The 17,688-nt window shown below is 55.7% G+C and overlaps 1 protein-coding gene across 23 annotated transcripts in view; it reads left to right on the forward strand.

The window, feature by feature from the left end:
* Nucleotides 1–17,688, forward strand: part of SEPTIN8 (septin 8) — a 25,438-nt gene continuing 7,750 nt past the window's right edge. For 3 of the 23 annotated variants that reach the window (XM_070234352.1, XM_070234358.1, XM_070234355.1), the window contains exons 1-9: nt 4–164; nt 11,945–12,065; nt 12,501–12,696; nt 13,046–13,232; nt 14,252–14,413; nt 14,971–15,067; nt 15,288–15,456; nt 15,677–15,809; nt 15,940–16,130. In XM_070234352.1, the coding sequence (XP_070090453.1) occupies nt 135–164; nt 11,945–12,065; nt 12,501–12,696; nt 13,046–13,232; nt 14,252–14,413; nt 14,971–15,067; nt 15,288–15,456; nt 15,677–15,809; nt 15,940–16,130 (1,286 nt within the window). In that variant the 5' untranslated portion in view covers nt 4–134. Of the gene's footprint in view, nt 165–248; nt 735–784; nt 1,148–11,944; nt 12,066–12,500; nt 12,697–13,045; nt 13,233–14,251; nt 14,414–14,970; nt 15,068–15,287; nt 15,457–15,676; nt 15,810–15,939; nt 16,131–17,688 lie in introns of those variants that run through there. The other 20 variants (XM_070234353.1, XM_070234360.1, XM_070234356.1 and 17 more) reach the window with 15 other exon arrangements.

Genomic DNA, 17,688 nt, shown 5'->3' on the forward strand with positions numbered 1-17,688 from the left:
GGCTGGTCCCTTGCCCTGGAAGGCCGCTCGGCCGGACGCGCGGGTCCCGCCCCGGGTCCCGCCCTGGCTCCGACCAGAGCATCAGGTGGGGTCCAGGGTACAGGCATACGACACTGAGGCCCCTCCTGGACCCCATGGGCCGCACGCAGCCCGTCGACACTCTGGTGGGTGGTCCCAGTGTATTTGCAGGCCCCGAAGGGGTAGAGGCGGTCTGGTGGGGGGAGACCCCTAGGGCGCACGCTGCAACGCGCTTCCCTCCCGACGTCACCGGTTTCTTTGCGCGCGGGCCCGGGACACTGACATCCGTGCTCGGCTCCAGCCTCCCAGGGACGCGCGGCAGGCCGGCCGGCACCAGCCCCGGCTCCCCAGGCACTGCCCTCCCGGCCCCCCAACTCACGGACTACAAGTCCCAGCAACACTCTCAGCTGGCACCTCCCGCCTCGCCGTGGAGACCCCCGGCCGTCCAAGCGGCGGGGCTCGGGCTGTGCTCGTGGCCGGGCCAGGCGGGGAGGCCGGTCCCGCGGGCGGGGGCGGGGGCGGCTCCGCGGCTTCTCCCGCCGCCGCCGCCAAGGGGAGTTTCCAGGAAGTGGCCATATTGGATCCATTCAGCCGCAGCCGCCCGGGCGGAGCGCGTCCCGCAGCCGGCTTGTCCCTGTCGCGGCCCGGGTGCTCGCCCGACCCGCCTGCCCGGTGCAGAGCTCACCATGGCGGCCACTGACCTGGAGCGCTTCCCGGTGAGGGCTCTGCTGGGCCGCGGCGCGCGCGGGAGGCGCGGGGCGCGGGGAGGGGGCCGCCCTGCAGCTGGCCAGGGGCGCGAGCCGGGCTGTCAGCGCCGCGCCGCCGGCCTCGACGCCGGGCGGGCTTGGGGGCTCTTCGCAGCGCTCGCCTGGGGTTCCGGGGCGGCGGGCGGCGGCGCCTTGCCGGGCGGCTGGCGGGGTCGCCCCCGCTTGGGCACGGGAGAAGCAGACCCCTTTCGCGGGAAGGAGCAAATAAATACGCGCCTGGTTCCGGCCAGGTGCGAGGACAGACTGGAGCCCCGCGGGCCGGGGCGGAGGAACCGGGATACCCCGGCCCCCATCTCCCTGGGTGTTTCTGTAGTGCTGGGGAGATTCCTAGCCGCGCAGGTGCTGTTGGATGGACACAACTGGTGAGGATGAAGACCCAGGGATCCGAGGGAGTCCCTCAGATGAGCTCAGGGCAGTTGCAGACTTGAGTCCTAAAGATCCTGGGCCTACCTTTCCTTCCCCCTCCATCTCCCAACCCCCACGTCCACCTCTCCCCCAGACCTCTATCCCCCACCTAAGCGCTTGGATCCTGGGTGCGATTCCAGGCAGGTCTGGCCTCAGTGATCGGGTCTGAGGCAGCCATTCCCCAGGAACTGGAGGAATTCCAGATTCAGCCCAGTGGATGTTTGTTTGGGCCTCAGTCCGCGTGTGACTTCTGCAGGGCTAATGTCTCTGATGGTCCCTGCAGGGGTCTCTCTGGGCCTGAGCCAGCCAATAGCCAACTTCCTCAAGGTTTTTATAATTCACTCCGGGGGAGGGAGGCCTTTTGGGGATTGTGTCTGCTTGTCCTCTGGTGTCTAAGGCTGGATCTGGGTGTGTCTGGGAGGCTGGGCTGTGACAGTGAAGGAAGCTGTGTCCTCTTGCCAGCATGTGAGGCCCTGGTCGTTGGAAGGGGGAGGGAGGATCCGGGGCTGTTGAGGGGAGGGGGAAATGCTGAGTATGTGACTGATAAGGAATTGGTTCTGGGGCTAAATAAGGGAGCCAGGACTTATGTAATTAATGCTATAAATACTATCATCTGAATTTGTGTATGTAAATTTTCTCTTTAATCTGAAAATACATTTTGTTGGTCTATTTTGGAACAGAAGCTCTTGATTTCGTAATTTCTAGACTGGGGTGTTTTATTCCCATTGAAGAGAAGGCTATGTGTCAGTTAAGTAAGTTTAAATATAGAGAGAACGGTTTCAGGGGTTGGGCACATCAAAGGTTCACCTCACCCCTGCAACGTAAATAGGAACTTATGTCCCCAAGGAGGGCAGCGCCAGAATCCTAATAGACCTGTGGATCAGCTGGAGGCCAAGAGACCTCTAAGTGTTTGCGTATCTCTGCATGCGTGTCTGTGTGCATTTTCTGTGTCCAGCTGACTAGAAAGTTATGTCTGGGTCGTAGGTCTGTCTGTGGCCGGAAGTTGCTCTAACAGCTGGTCTTGCAGGGGGAGCGGTATGTAGAGTAACCAGAATCAGACTGCCTGGTAGGAGTCCTAGACTGCTACTTACTGGCCATGTGACCTTAAGCAAGTTATTTAACCCCTCAGTGTTCTCATCTGTATAATGGGATAAAAATACTGCCTCCCTCATAGGGTTATTAGGAGGATTCAATGAGAGGATCCAGGTGAGGTACTTAGAGCAGTATCTGGCACGTGCTAAGGACACAGAAAAAAATGATACATGATATCTCATGTCCTTGTGGATGTGAAGACTGGCCCTCTGTATAAGAAGGCAGCAGAGAATGAGTTTGCTCTGTTACATGGCACTCTCCCTAGGGGCTCCCGTCACTGCTTGTCCAGAGTTTGTCCTCAGAGGCTGAGCTGAGAGGCCTGCTGCACTACCGGGAGGTGGGCTGGAAAGGCCATTCCTCTCAGATTCCTGTGTTTGCTGTTAGACCATTTCTGTGAGGATTTGGGGTATTATCCCCATGGTGGGCCGAGGCACAGAGAGGGGACTGACTCAGGTAAGATATACAGCCTGAGCTCAGGAGCCTTGGCTACCGGGCCAGGTTAAGCTAGATGGATGGATGCCTTTCATGCCCTCCATGCTCTGGGCCATCAGCCTCCTGAGAGGACTTGGACAGGGTTGAATTTGGGTGGAGTTTGACCTTGGATAGGGTAGGGTTTGACCTGAATTTAGGAGTTTGGACTCCATTCTCCTCTCCTTGCTTGCCATCCTGGGAAAATCGTTTCTTCCTTTATCTTGCTTTAAAATGGGCACAACCATATTGATAATTCTTCAAAGAGTTCATGGAAGGTTAATTGCAGTCTATGCTGTGTTTGAAGATATGCTTGGGTGTCTCGCCAGCCCCAGGGTTGATGCTGGTGTTAAGCAGTGGCCATGAGGCTGTGATCTGTTTGAGCTGTGTCAGGTCTACACTGCCCGTCAGGCCAGCCCGGTGATCAGACCAGCCCTAGAGGGCCTGGAACTGTACCAACCTGGAGCTTTGAAGGGCATACAGAGTTGTACTTTGAGGTCAATGTGTGCTGGGTTCCTATTCCCCACATAGCATGATGTAAACGCCATAGGCTCAGCAGCCTTTACATCTTGGCTGGGCCCTACTGAAGCCTAGATCGGCCACAGGGTTGGGGTGGACATCTCCTGGACAGCTCTCTAGGGAGTTTCTGTTGCCTCTTGCTGTCTACTCTTGCTCAGCTCCTCCTCCTTACTGGGTCCCAGACTCTGGGGTTTACCCTTTCCTGCCCCCACGGGCCATCTCCTGGGTTTCTCTTGTCAGAATCTCAGGTTCTGAAGATTGTTTGAGGTTCAAACTCCATGGCGGGGGAGGCTTTAGGGCCAAGGGAAAGTGGAGATGTGAGGGGGAGAGGAAAGAAGCGTGCAGCATGGCAGCCTCACGCCTGGCATTCCTCCTAGTCAGTCACCCCCCCATCTCCGCTTTATCCCAGCACCATCTGTCACTTCCGTTGTCACCCCTGTAATCCTGACTCTTCCCCAAGAAGCAGGCTATCCAGACAGTGCCTCTTCCCTCTCTGAATTAAGAGCTGGTGGGAAGGGATGTGGGAGGCAGCCCTCTCACCAAGTGAGGCTCTGTCATAGAGGGGTATCTCCCTGTCCTGTAAAAATGGCCAGGAACCTTGCTGAGCTGTTCCGGAGGAGAAATGAGAGCTGAGCAAAAAACGTCTGTGCAACTCTCAGTGCCTGGTGGCGTTGGAGGGTCATAAGTGAGCACCACCTGCAGAGCTGCAGCCCTGCTCCCTTCTCTGGGAGGGGGTCTGTCCTGTTCTGCCTCCCTCAGGCACATCGTACCATGCTGTGGGTGCTCACTGTACGGAGGGCTTCCTGGGATCTTGATTGGAATGGGTCAGAGCAGGGAGGCTGATGGGAAGGCATTGGTCATCCAAGGGAGCACGTGATAAGGGACTGATGAGGGTAGGAACAGAGAAGGTGGCAAGAAGGGGAATGATCACAATGCCAACAAGATGGGAGAATGGATGGAGGCTGGAAACCTAGGGCCTAACTTTTGCCAAAAGCTTTGGATGGCAGGGAGGGCGCTGGATGCTTTGTGCTTTGTGCCCATCCTCTTGTTGATGCCAGCAGCTCGCAGTTGGATGAGGACTCAGACTCTGGTCATAGGCAGATTTGGGCCTGAGAACCAATCCCATGACCCGAGTACCCCTTGGGATGACATAGAGGGTGGAGCCTTTTGAGTTTTAGGCCCTAAGATGGACTAGGTGGAGGTGCGTACTTGGAGCAGTAACTACCACAAATGTCTCTGTGGCTCAGGTCCAGCTACCAGAAGCAAGCAGCTGCAGGATGACAGAGCAAAGGGCCTGAGGGCTGGCTGGCCTTTGTGTGTCCCCTGCAGCCTCTTTAGTCTTCCTGCCTCTGTGCTCCCAGCTTGGGTCTTGGGATCCCCATGCATGGCCCCTAAGGCACAAATTTTGGCAGACAACCAGATGTGGAACTGTGCAGACAGGAGTGAGACACATCTGCCTGGGGAAAGGATGCCTCCCAAGGTCGGTGTGCCCTCGTGATCAAGCTTGGGTGTTCTGTGCTGGAGCCATCTGCATCCTGAGGGCTCATGTGAGGAACCATGGCTGGGAAGAGGTGATAGAGGACAGGGCAGGGGGCATCTTGGCTATAACTTAGGTTGTGCTGGGTGGTCTTGGAGAGAATTAGATAGTTTGCTCCTCAGAACATATGGCTTCCAGGTGGTTCTTGGCTCCTACCTAATGTGGAGCCGGGTTCTGGCTACTCTCTGAGGGGCTTCCTGGGCTTGGGCCACCTAGGGCCTGGGGTTCAGGAGGGGCTGTGGGCATGGACCCAAGTCCACTCACCAGACCTGGCTGTGGGACCAGTGTGCAAGTCTGATACTCTGCCTGGTGCTGGGTGAATGGGGCAAGAACAGAGAAGTGTAGCAGTGCTGCCCCAAGCCTCTGCTGGCCCATGTTGGTGCCCATACATCTCTCTGCCACTTCCCAGCACTGGCGTCCATCCTAGGCTGGGAGGAGGGCAGGGTCACCTTTGCTGCCCACAGTCCTCTTTCCAAGGGTAGGGTCTCATTTTCTGTGGAACACAGGCTGCCTCCTTCTAGTGATGTCCAGACCACTTGTGGCTTTCCTGGCTGTAAGGCAGTTGTGCTGCCACCAGAGTCCCTGAGCCAAGTGGGAAAGTATGAACACCTGGGGTTCCAGCACCTTCTGAAGCCCAGAGAGCCTTCTCCATCTGCTCCATGGTGGAACGGACCACTCCTTCTCAGGCGGTGCAACAAAGCTCAAGAATGTGTCTGTGTCCTAGGCCTGGGGCGTGGTGGGTGGGCCCAGAGACCAGTAACTGTGCTCTTGGCTTCCTGGAAAACTGATTTTCACATAAGAAGTGTGAAACAAACCATTCCAAATTACTAAGCAGCAGCCCTGGCTGTCTCTGTGCAGAAAAAGGGAGGAAAGTGCCTCCTGGTGAGACAGGGAAGCAGAGAGAATGGAGTACTGGGGTCAGGGCATGGGATGGCCTTGGGCTTCTGGGGGTGGTTTTGCTCCCAAAGTCTCTTCACTTCCCAGGATGGGGGAGGGGATGAATGGCCTTGTGAGAGTGACTGGTGGCCTCCTGGGACCCAGCTGTACCTTGCCATCATTACCTCATCTGCCATCATCCTGGTGCTGTGAAGCTTGATCCCTGCTCATGTCCTCTCAGGTTTCTGTTGCCGCCTTAGAAGAGAGACACTTTGTTTCCCAGGTGTCCTCTTGATTCGGGACAGGTATATGTTGCCTGTGTTCTTCCTCCTGCCCAGGGTAGCAGCATTCCCAGCCCTACCCTCCCACACACATCCCTTTGGTTATTTCCCGTAACCTTTGACCTGGGCTTAGAGGCTTGCTGTGGAATCCTGGGACCAGAGCCTAAGCCTTTCCTGGGAAAATTCCTAGGATTCCTCCTCGGACTCAAGGACAGTTGCGCTTTGACCAGGGTTCTGGCCAGAGGCCTCTGCTCTGGCTATTTAAGGCCCAGGCTGCTTAGAGTAGCTAGAGCTGGGGGTAGAGCAGTTTGTGCCAGGAACGTGGGTGGAGAAGGCTCCCAGTGGTGCGATGACTCCTGGGTCCATTGCTCACCGACTTAATGGAGGGCTGGAGCACTCCTGGGGAGTGGGCTTCCCGTCTGCCTGTCCGAGTGCTCAGGCCAGTGGGTGCTAGGCATGGGAGCCTAGCAGAGAAAAGTGTCCAAAGTCCAAGGCACCAGGGAACTCTGTGGAAGGCCTGGGGTGCAGGGCTGCTCTTTGTCAAGGATTCAGGAGCCAGATACTTATGGTGGGTTATCCTCTCTGCTCCCACCCTGACAACTAGCCTAGTTTGAGGGGTTTGATCTCAGGGTTCTTTATTCACCCACAGCTTCCTCGGCTCTATTGGTCCTGACATTCAGCAGATTTCCAATTCCTTCTGGATAAAATCCTGTTTTTATGTGGTCAAGCCATGAGACATTGTTTCTCTCCAAAACCCATCTCTCTTCTTGGTAAAAGGGGCAGCTCCTCTGGGCTGGCAATCAGAGCTGCTTCAGAAGGCTCAGACTGAGCATTTCCTGGTCAGAAAAGGACGTCCTGACGTCCTACTTATCCGCTGGGCTGCAGAACAAAATGCCATTCTCCACTTTGTTCTGGACAGCCGGGCATGGAGGAACAGAGCCGGCCTGAGCAGTTATTTCGGTGGTTGTCTTTGATGTGCCCAAGAAATGATGACACAGAAGCCTGGGACCTGGCTCAGGAGCCAAAAGCTTGTTAGTGATTAGAGAGGGGATAATGGCCCTGTGGAGTTTCCCATTATGTACGTAGAGCTCAGGGCTGTCAGCTCTCTTTCCTGGAGGTTTGAGGACAGAGCCCCCTGAGCCGGCACCCCAGGAAGTTGTGTGTGTGCAAGGGCCCAAAGCAGCTGGGTCTACCTCTCACCGGAGTCCGAGTTAAGTTGTGCAGCCTGAAGGCTCCTCCCTCGAAGCAATCTCCTGTGGTCTCCATGCTCCAAGAATGGAGACTTGGGTGTATTGTCCTTCCAGCTCACTCTCCTACCAGATCTGGGGTTGCAGACTGTCAGGCCATGGGCCACATCCAATCCCCAACATGTTTTGTTGGGCCCTCATGGTATTTTCAATTTGTATTGGTTGCCAACCTTTAAAAATGAGGGGGTTTCACATAAAAATCTAGATTTCTGGAGTCTCTTGAAAAACTGGAAGGTTTGGCAACACTACGCCTGGATTCCCACAGTTGGCTGGCGTCACAGAACCATGGCCATGGTGGACCGAGCCCAGGCTCTGCAGTTCCCCACCATTCCGGCCTCTCCCCGGGGGACCCCACACTCGGCCAAGTCAGCAGGTCTTTTATCCAGCAGGCAGTGGAGTGATGTGGCTGGAAGCATGGGTTTGCAGTCATACTGTCTCCATTCAGATCCAGGCTTCACCCTCCTGAGCGGTGTGGTCGTGGGCAAATTACTTAATCTCTTGGCACCCTAATTGTCTCATCTGCACGGTGGGGGTAATATTACAGCCTACCCCACAGGCTGTGATCCGTGGACTAAATGAGATTAGTTAGAGTCAACCCTGGTGAGCACTCGATAACTGCTAGCTATTGTTTTCATTGTTACTATATTGCTTCCCTTCCCTCATTTATAGTACCTGCCTGGCCTCTACAGCCATTTGAGCTTAGATTGAATTAGACTGAGCCCCCGAGGTCAAGGATCTGGTGTCCTCATCTTTTCACTGGCAGCCCTCCCAGTGCCAGGCACACAGCAGATGTGCCCAGTGATTGTATGTTGAGTGACTGAGTAACTGAGTCGGGAGCCTTGTAAGATTAGGGGAGACACTAGAGCAGAGTGGTTGGGGCAAGGGCTTGGCTGCTCTCAAATCCCTGCTCTGCCCTGATTAGTTCTCTAGCTTCTGTGCACCTCAGTTTCCTGACCTTTAAAATGGGGATAATAATGGTGTCTGCCCCCCAGGGCGGGGAAGGACTGTGTGGGAGACTAAATAACTCGGCTCAGCTCACACAGGGTGGTCCTCAGTGGGCTGCTGGTGTCATCATTTGACATCCGTTCCTTCCTTTGGTTGTAAACACAAACTACTTTCCACACGTTTTCCTTCTCTCCTTGTCCTTGCTCTCCTCGCTTTCTCCCTGTTCCTCGACACTCAGAGTTTTACTTCAGAGACTAGCAGTCAAGATTCTTTTAGTTGCAAGTACTAGATAGCGCCACTCAACTGGCTTAAGCAGTAAAGGGAGATCTGGCCAGGGCTAAAGGGAAAAGCCCAGAGGTAGGGCAGAGCCTGGCTCTACTCTGTGATGTTCTTGGCTCTGCCATCCTCTGTGAGTGGGCTTCAGGCTTAGGCTAGCTCCCCTAATGGTGACAAGATGGTCATAAAGGTTCTCTCCTCCTGGGTCACTTGCCTATACCTGAACCAATCGTGGGATCATGCTGATTGGCTTGGGACTATTAGGACCCACCCCTGGAGTTGGTGTTGAGGCCTTCCCTGCCAAATTTTAGGGCTGGTGGCCAGGTAGCCAGTGAGAGACCTGAAGTTTCTCTCTGAGTCATGGTAGCTAAGACATGCCAGTGCTGCTTTGGTGCTTTGGGTGCTCCTAGGCTGCGACCCCACACAGGTCAGCAGAGACACCTGGGGCGGGCACCTTGGAGTGAGTGGTGCACCTTGGATCACATGTTGTCGATGCCAAATACAGGATCAGGGAGCTTGGCATTAGTGAGAGTCACACCTCAGTAGAGGTGGGAGGTCAGATCAGTCTCCTGAGATCAGGTAACAGCACCCTGCCCCCATCAGGACCAGTGGCCATTCTTCTGTGTGTGTACATGTGTGTGTTCACACGCTCTGGAGATTGACACTCCTATGCCTGAGGCTCCTGAAGGCATTGATTACCCCAGGTCTGTGGCCCCTGGAGTGACAGAGTGCAGCCTGGGCAACAACTTGGGAATGAAGACCTGCCTGAACTCCACACACTTCTGGAGTGAGAGCTGAGCTGTGTGAGCGAAGGCAGGCAGGGCCCGCTGAGCGTGGATGGGTGGGCTTATGTGAGACCCCCGAGTGCTGCTGTTAGCCTTTGGAGCCTGGAACTGTAAGAAAGTGGGGTAAACTCAGGAATAGGATGGTTTTTGTTTCTGGGCAAGTACTCTGCAGTGGAGCGTGTGTGTGAGTGTGCGTGCGCGTGTGTGGTTTCCAGACACAGCTGACTGGGTGGGTTTTGGCGGCAGACTACAGGATGTTGGATTGCATCCTGATTGTGTCACCCTTGGAAGAAGAGGATGAATAAACACATAGCCTTCTTTGCAAGCGCAGCATGCCTTAAAGTTTGGAGATTTTCAGTCTCGCCTGAAAAGAAGAAAGCTCTAGACTAACTATTCTGTCCTCCATTTGATCCTCAAGCTGCTGCGAGCAGGTGGAACAGAGACTCAATAACGAAGCTCTGTGTGAGGTGGGCAGATGCCCCTGATGCTGCAGCAGTTGAAGATGGTGTTCAGTAATTTATGAATGGTAGTGTTGTCTAGCATGTTGGGCTTAGTGGTGGGAGGGTGGGAAGGATGGAAAACCTGACCTCCCCCAGCCTGAAGCCAACTCTGTGGAGCTTATGGGAGAGTTGGAGAACCAGGATGCATTAAAAAAGGACAACTACTAGTTGAAGGAAATAGGGTCACAGCCAAGTGAGGGCTCTGGAACGTCAGCACTTAGGGGCCAGGTCAGAGCAGGTGCGGGGGAAAAAGTAGAGTGAGCTCTGGAGCCCAGGGAAGGGGCTGAGTTTGTAAAGTGCATTCAGAGGAAACCAGCTGGGTGGGAACTAAGCCTGTGAGGAAAGCCTCAGACTGTGGAGGGCCTGCGATGCCATGCCAGGGACTTTGGGTCTGACCCAGAACATCTTATGCTCCATTTACTGTTTTTGATGTGGGCTCCAATGAGAGGAAGCTGCCTTTGGGGCCTCTCTGTTGGGTTATGTTTGCAGCCCGGGAGGGGTGTTGGGGGAGGACCTGGGCTTGAGTGGGGAGGTTGTGACATGATGCCCTGGGGATAGTAGATAGGGAGAAAGGGTCAGCTATAAGAATAGAGGCTCTGTTGAGAGAGGGTTGTTGAGAGAGCAGGTTTAGGGGTAACCCCAGTTTCTTTGAGGGGATAGTACAACTACCCAAATGGGCCACGTGGGGTCTAGGCTGCCAGCAAACACACTTGGGTGTCATCAATGCAGAGCTACAGTGATTGAGCCCAGGGGCAGTGTTGCGGGGGATGCATGATTAGTGGAGACGAGAAAGGGGTTTGGGTGCCAGGGGCTATGGTTGGGAGGAAAGAATGGTTGGAGGGGTTCAGGCTGAGGCCACAGTCTGCGGCTGCAGAGAGGTCAAGAAGAGCTCAAGAGCGGATCCCTCTGTGGGAGGGCAGGGAGCCAGCGCCCTGCATCTGGTCTTGAGCCCCCCTCTGCCCACTGTGCCCATATCCACATTGACATAAGGGCTGCCACGGTCCTAATCAGTAGCTTCTGGGGCTGTCTTCAGTTGGGCCTGTTTCCTCCCCTCTGGAGCCGTGGGCAGGATGGCAGGATGAGACTCAGACCCACTGCCCTTTCCTGTCCTTGCTCTTTCTAGCTGGCAGTCAGGGCAGAGGGGCTCAGAATGGAGGAGGCATGTTTCTGCCCAACATGGAGCTGTCTGGGGCCTGCCCTCGAGAGGGGCCAAACACGGGAAGGCTGAGCCTGGGAACCTTCCCTCGGAGGATAGCATTTTACCCCTATTCCCAGGGAAGCCACAGAAACCATCTACACAAATTGGAGTCCAACCTTGACCCTCTGCTTTGGGTCCTTGTGGTTTCTTTTTATAGTGCTGTGGGCCAGCTCCAGTGGCCCCGGTTCACTCGGGACCTTCTGCCTGCCTCTCTGCTAAAGCTGGGCCTCCACATTCTCATCCAAAATCCTCTGTCTAAATAACTAGGGTTAGGGTGGGGTTGGGAGTAGGGGAGGAGGTGGGGGTAGGGGTGGGTGTGAGAGGGTAGCATGAGCGAGAGGCTGGGAGTCCCTGGAGAACAGCAGGGTGGCAGCAGGGAGGATGCCTCAGAGACCAGCCCTCAGACCCAGTGGTGGTCTGAGTGAGCGCTGGTCCCTGTAGCAGTGCCGGTGTATGCGTTCCACGCTTGGGTGCGTGAGGAGCAAGGGGTGCACGTGGAGGACCGTGAGCCTGGCCTCATGGGGAAGGCCCCCCGATGGAGCACATATGTGAGGAGGCTGGGCCAGACCTGTCTCTGCTCAAGTTCTGCTTCAGTAGGAGGGTATGTGAGGCCCGGGAGGGGGCTGCAAGAACACACACATTCTCCAGTCTTGGCCTCTTGAAATCTTTAAGATCCAGGGACCATCTGGGGCCTCCTCCTGTGGGAGGACAGGTGAGCCGTCAGGGGTAGCAGTCATAGGTCCTGGGGCCATCCATGCCAGGAGATGCCCCAGGCTTTGGCAACCCTCATCCGTCAAGTGGAGCAGAGCCTTGGGTGAAAGGGACCTTTCCCAGATGGTGCGCTGAGGCCCAATGGGCTCCCTCTGTGAAGACTCGGCCTGGAGTTGGAGCTCTGGTGCATTCACGCTGTGTCCTGAGATTTGAGGAGAATTTAGACAAGGGGGGGCGGTTGACTCAGGTTTAGCTTTCCCCCTACTTGGCCCCTCTTCCCCAGTGGGCTCACTGCCTTGCTCTATTTCTTTCTTGGCAGAATGCAGAGCCAGAGCCCCGGAGCCTCTCCCTGGGCGGCCATGTGGGCTTCGACAGCCTCCCTGACCAGTTGGTCAGCAAGTCGGTCACTCAGGGCTTCAGCTTCAACATCCTCTGTGTGGGTGAGTGTCATGGCCTGGCCAGGGGGCACCCTCAGACAACACCAACGAGGACCTTCTGGGAGATAGGGTGCTGCTGCCCTGGCCACCTGTTGAGCTGCAAGGGGACCTCACAGGCAGAGCGACGCTTCTGGGGTCAAGATGAGGCTTTGATTGATGTCTCTGCCAGGGTCAAGGGCAGAGTTGGAGCCAGGGCCTGACTTAGAGTTGCCGTGAAGTGTAAACAGGATTAGACGTGTAAACTAAGAGTGTTTATCACAGAGATTTAGATTCATTTGTTTGTTTAGAAAAACATTTACTGTTGTTCCTACTATGTGTGCCCCTTTCTCTTGTATGGAGGCTGAGGATGTTCAGGCACCCACCCAGCCTAGCCAACAGCCAGGGACAGCCCCAGTTCCAGCCTTTGACAATCCCCTCCTTCCACTCCCCGCTCCCCAGGGGAGACTGGCATTGGCAAGTCCACACTGATGAACACGCTCTTCAACACGACCTTCGAGACCGAGGAAGCCAGTCACCATGAGGAGTGTGTGCGCCTGCGGCCCCAGACCTACGACCTCCAAGAGAGCAATGTGCAGCTCAAGCTGACCATCGTGGATGCTGTGGGCTTCGGGGATCAGATCAATAAGGATGAGAGGCAAGAGGCAGGAAGGGTGGCCCCGCCTAGTCTCATCCCCATCTCACTCATGTTGGCCTTGGCTTTAACACTTTGCCCAAGCACTCCTCATGCCAAGCTGCTCCCATATGAATAACCGAGCCCCACACTCCATGGGGGCCAGAGGAGGGCCTCTTGGGGGAATATCTGAGGTCCTGAGGACCCCTTGTGGGTCAAGAGAAGGGGTCAACCACCTGTACCCAGGCAGGGATTCCCAGGGAGAAGCTGTTTGTTCCTACAGAGAGAAGGCTGGTGGGCAGCCTGGCTTGGCTCCAAGCCGCACAGGTTGCGGCTCAGCTGCCTGCCTCCTAGGTGATGGAGCTGTCTGTAGTTACAGGCCTATAGTCGACTACATCGATGCGCAGTTTGAAAACTATCTGCAGGAGGAGCTGAAGATCCGCCGCTCACTCTTTGACTACCATGACACCAGGATCCACGTATGCCTCTACTTCATCACGCCCACAGGGCACTCCCTCAAGTCCCTAGATCTGGTGACCATGAAGAAACTAGATAGCAAGGTATGCACCTCCCACCCCAACTTATTCCATGGGCTCCATGGTCCTCCACTGAGGTGAGGTGGGGTGTGGTGGCTGCACTGTGACTGTCCACTACGGTCCTCAGGGGCTCCACTGGTTGGGGGCTTGCAGACAGCCTCCAACCTTGGGTTGGTCTTCTCTCTATTTTCTCTTACCTCTGTCCCTATTGCTGCAGTGGGCCCCCATTGCTCTGGGCTCTTTCTCCAGAGCTCTGTCCTCTGGGTCTGGCCCTGAGCCCCTTCCTTCTAGCTGAATCGATTCTTATTCTCGGCCTCCTCCTCTTAGAGTTACCTCTCCCCCTCGGCCCTCTGACCCTCTCCCCAGAGCGTCCCAGTTCTCTCTCAGTTCCTTGTTCCTCTGCTCCCTTCACTTCCCTTGTCTTCCTGCTGGATTTCCCTTGGGGTCCTCCTGAGCCCACTAGAGAGAGGAGAGTTAAGGCCCAGATTTGAAGGCGAGTGAGAAGTAGGTAATGAGAGGGCAGCTTCATGGGGGCAACAGGAAGGGCTTGGGGTCCTGGAGGGCGTGTGGCCACACAGTCACCTGTTAGCTCTCACTTGAGTGCCATCCGCATCTCAGGAGTTAATTTTCACTGTGAAAACTGGGATACGCTTGGCCTAGGAGATTTTAAGGTCTTCCTGTGGCTACTGATGGGTCATCTTACCTGCTTACAGAGGAGCTCAGCCCCCGCTGCTGCTTCTGTCAGGCCCTAGGCCAGTGAAGACCTTCAGAGTACTCTGGGTCAAAGCTGCATATGCCCAGGGGTCTAATTTTGGGGCTGGATGGTGGTTTGGGGGGAATCGGGGCTGTAAGAAGCACTGCAGCCAATTGTTACGACCCATCAGAATGGCCCCAGGTGGCTGGGTTTGGGCCAAGACTACCCATGGGAGCAACAACTCCATCTCTCTGGCTTCCTGCCCCTCTGTCCAGGGATGTGGCCTGGGCAGGCTGTCCACAGTCAGGGAGTAACTAATCTGCTGCCCCCTCTTCCTTGATCCTGGCAGGTGAACATCATTCCCATCATTGCCAAGGCTGACACCATCTCCAAGAGTGAGCTCCACAAGTTCAAGATCAAGATCATGGGCGAGCTAGTCAGCAATGGAGTCCAGATCTACCAGTTTCCCACTGATGATGAGGCTGTTGCAGAGATTAATGCAGTCATGAATGTGAGCGCTGGGCAAGGGCCTTGGGACTCTGTGGCCAGAGGGCTTGGAGCCGGCACAGACTTCTGACAGCCCCGGGAGACTCGGTCCCCAGGATTCCAGCCTTAGCTTCTCCAGGACAGACGGGTGGGCATCTGGGAGCCAGCCAGTCCTTTGTCCTGTGGGAATCGGGTATTGTGCTGGTACTGGTGCTTCCTCAGGTTTCACAAGATACGGACTCAGGGCGGGGACCTGAAACCTGTAGGAGTAGGCAGGCAGGATGCCAGGCTGGGAACTTAGAAGAGAGCCAGGCCCACAAGATCTTTGAAGGAGCCTCTACTGGCCCCTGGGGAGCCCAAGGGCTGAAAGAATACGCTAGAAAACGTGGAAGGGGTATTGTGGGTTCAGCCCACTTCCCTTTTGGAGGTTCTAGGATACTTCTCTAAAAGACAGCCAGGAAGTGAGCATCTGGCTAGACCTTGTTCAGGTTTGGGCAACCTTCCCTGGGGCCCAGGGGCAGTGAAGGAGGGTCTGTTAGCTGTGTCAGCTCAGTGCTCATGCATGTGTGGGCCCCTTTCCAGGCACACCTGCCCTTTGCCGTGGTGGGCAGCACCGAGGAGGTGAAGGTGGGGAACAAGCTGGTCCGAGCACGGCAGTACCCTTGGGGAGTGGTGCAGGGTGAGTGTGGTGGGGAGTGCACATCCCCAGCTGGGGGCCTGAATTCAGCCCCTGTCCTGCCTTGCTGCCTGTAGCCCTGTCCTGTGTCCTCCCTGTGCCTATTTGTTACCTGCCCTGCCTCTGGAGTCAGCCTCTAGCACTCTGACCACTGTCTTGAGCCCTGTCCTCCCCGTGCCCTTATGTGTGCTTGCCTAATGCCCCATGAGCCCTTTGCTTTCAGTGGAGAATGAGAATCACTGCGACTTCGTCAAGCTCCGGGAGATGCTGATCCGGGTGAACATGGAGGACCTCCGTGAGCAGACCCACAGTCGGCACTATGAGCTCTACCGGCGCTGCAAATTGGAGGAGATGGGCTTCCAGGACAGTGACGGTGACAGCCAGCCCTTCAGGTGACAGCCTGCACAGGGAGTGAGCCTGTGTTCACATCCACAGCTAGACTTGCCATGCTGGCATCTGCTTCTGGGGTCTAGTGAGCCAGGGAGAGCAGCTGTTGGGACCCCAGCATCCTCTCAACCCCCCTGGAGCCCATGTGATTCTGCTTCTCTGCCTCTGCCCTACCCCATCCCACCAAAATCCCATTCTTGGCCTCTGTTCTCTGGGTCACCACAGCCTACAGGAGACATATGAGGCCAAGAGGAAGGAGTTCCTGAGTGAGCTGCAGAGGAAGGAGGAAGAGATGAGGCAGATGTTCGTCAACAAAGTGAAGGAGACGGAGCTGGAGTTGAAGGAGAAGGAAAGGGAGGTGAGTGCCGGGCTTGGGTGCTGTGGTGAGGCCAGATGAGGGAGGAGAGGGCCTGGCTTAGGTGGCAGGAGGGCCTGGGCACCTTCCTGGCCCACACGGAAGCCTGGGCTCCCTCATCTTCTGCTCCCAGCTCCACGAGAAGTTTGAGCACCTGAAGCGGGTCCACCAGGAGGAGAAGCGCAAGGTGGAGGAAAAGCGCCGGGAACTGGAGGAGGAGACCAATGCCTTCAACCGCAGGAAGGATGCGGTGGAGGCCCTTCAGTCTCAGGCCTTGCACGCCACCTCGCAGCAGCCCCTGAGGAAGGACAAGGACAAGAAGAAGTAGGTGGCGGGCTCCCTGGCCTGCTCTGGCTCTTGCTGTCTCCTGGGCACTCACTCTGTCCTGCTCTTGGCTCCTACTTTCGTTCTCACTCACTCTCACTCTCTTTCACTTGTTCATCATTTTGCTCTCTCATTTCACTTGCTTTCCTGCCTCGTTCTTGCTCACCTTTCTTTTTCTTTCACTAGGGATCTTGACATCTCAAGATACAAGTATCCGTGCACTATCTTGTATTCATGCACTCTCTTGTACCAGTGACCTGCCTTCCTCTCTCTCTCTCTCTCTTCTTTTCCTGCAGCCTCCTCAAGAGCTGAGGTTCTGAAGGCTGGGTCACACAGGCAGGGAGAGGCCCCCAAGAGAGTGGAGGGGTCTCAGGGAAGGTCTCTCAGGCCAGGAGAGGGACAGCATTTCCAGAAAGATTACAAAAGCTTCTGTGGTTTCTGCTTGGACAGCTATGGTGCATGCCCCTCAGTCTCGGAGGTGGTAGACATGGGACCCATATTGGCTGGTAGGTGGTGACTGAGAATAGTAGAGACTTGAGCCCAGTCAGCACTGACCCCCTGGAGACTATGATCACTACTTGGCTGAAGGAAGGACAGCAGCTCCCTGTCGGGGCTCTGTGAGTCCTGCTAGGGAGAGAGGCTGCCCTCAAGCAGAAGTTGGTTTTTCCCCCAGAGAGTAGACTTGGAGGAGAGAGAATGATGGAGGACAGCAAAGAGGCTTTATCCCAGCTTCCAGGAGTGCAGTCAACTTATTGGCCAGATGGGGGTAACTCTGAGTAACTTCCCCTGGTGTTTTTCATAGCCTGTTTCCAGCTGTCAGCTGGGTCCAGATGCCTTGGCTCCTGGGGATCTTGCTGTCCCATCCCACTTCATTCAGTGTCCCAACCACATCACACTATGTGGATCTCATCTATCCTTGCTTCTCTCTGCCTCTGGCCTGTGTTGGGTACCTTCCTTCTCTTGCCAAACCAGTAGCTAAGCAGGTGTACCCATCTTGGCCCTCATTCTTGGGCTCCTTGGAATCCCATTGCCTTCTGAAATGTTTGGGAATGTGTGTGCCCAGCCCCTTCCTTCCTTGGTGGCAGTGGAGCCTTGTGGTTAGAGCCATGCAGTGCATAGCTGTGGCGCCAGGATGCTGCTTCTGGCATTAGCACTCTCCCTGCCCCCCAATACTGTATTCCCTAATACATACTCATCCATGTACACACATACATGTACACATATGCTGTCTTACCCTCTCTCCTGCCCTCCCTCATACACAGATGCAGGCATATAACCACTAACACACAGAGCCCCCAGACACACATGCACAGAGGCACAGACACATCTAAGGAAAAGAAACTTAAAGGGCTTCTCCCTGGGAGAGGCCAGGGGGACAAAGCCAGGCATTTAGGAATTGGATGCTAGTTCTCATTCCTAAGGCCTGTCCCTCTGCTTTGGGACAGACCCTCGTCCTTTCTGTAGTCTCCCCGATCCTGCTGACTGGTAGCCCCACCCAAGCTGCTGGCACTGCTGGGATAGATGAGTCCCTGCCTGCCTGTCGCCAGGGAGGACCCCA

The sequence above is a fragment of the Equus caballus genome, chromosome 14, assembly GCF_041296265.1.
Source record: "Equus caballus isolate H_3958 breed thoroughbred chromosome 14, TB-T2T, whole genome shotgun sequence".
NCBI classification, from domain to species: Eukaryota; Metazoa; Chordata; class Mammalia; order Perissodactyla; family Equidae; genus Equus; species Equus caballus.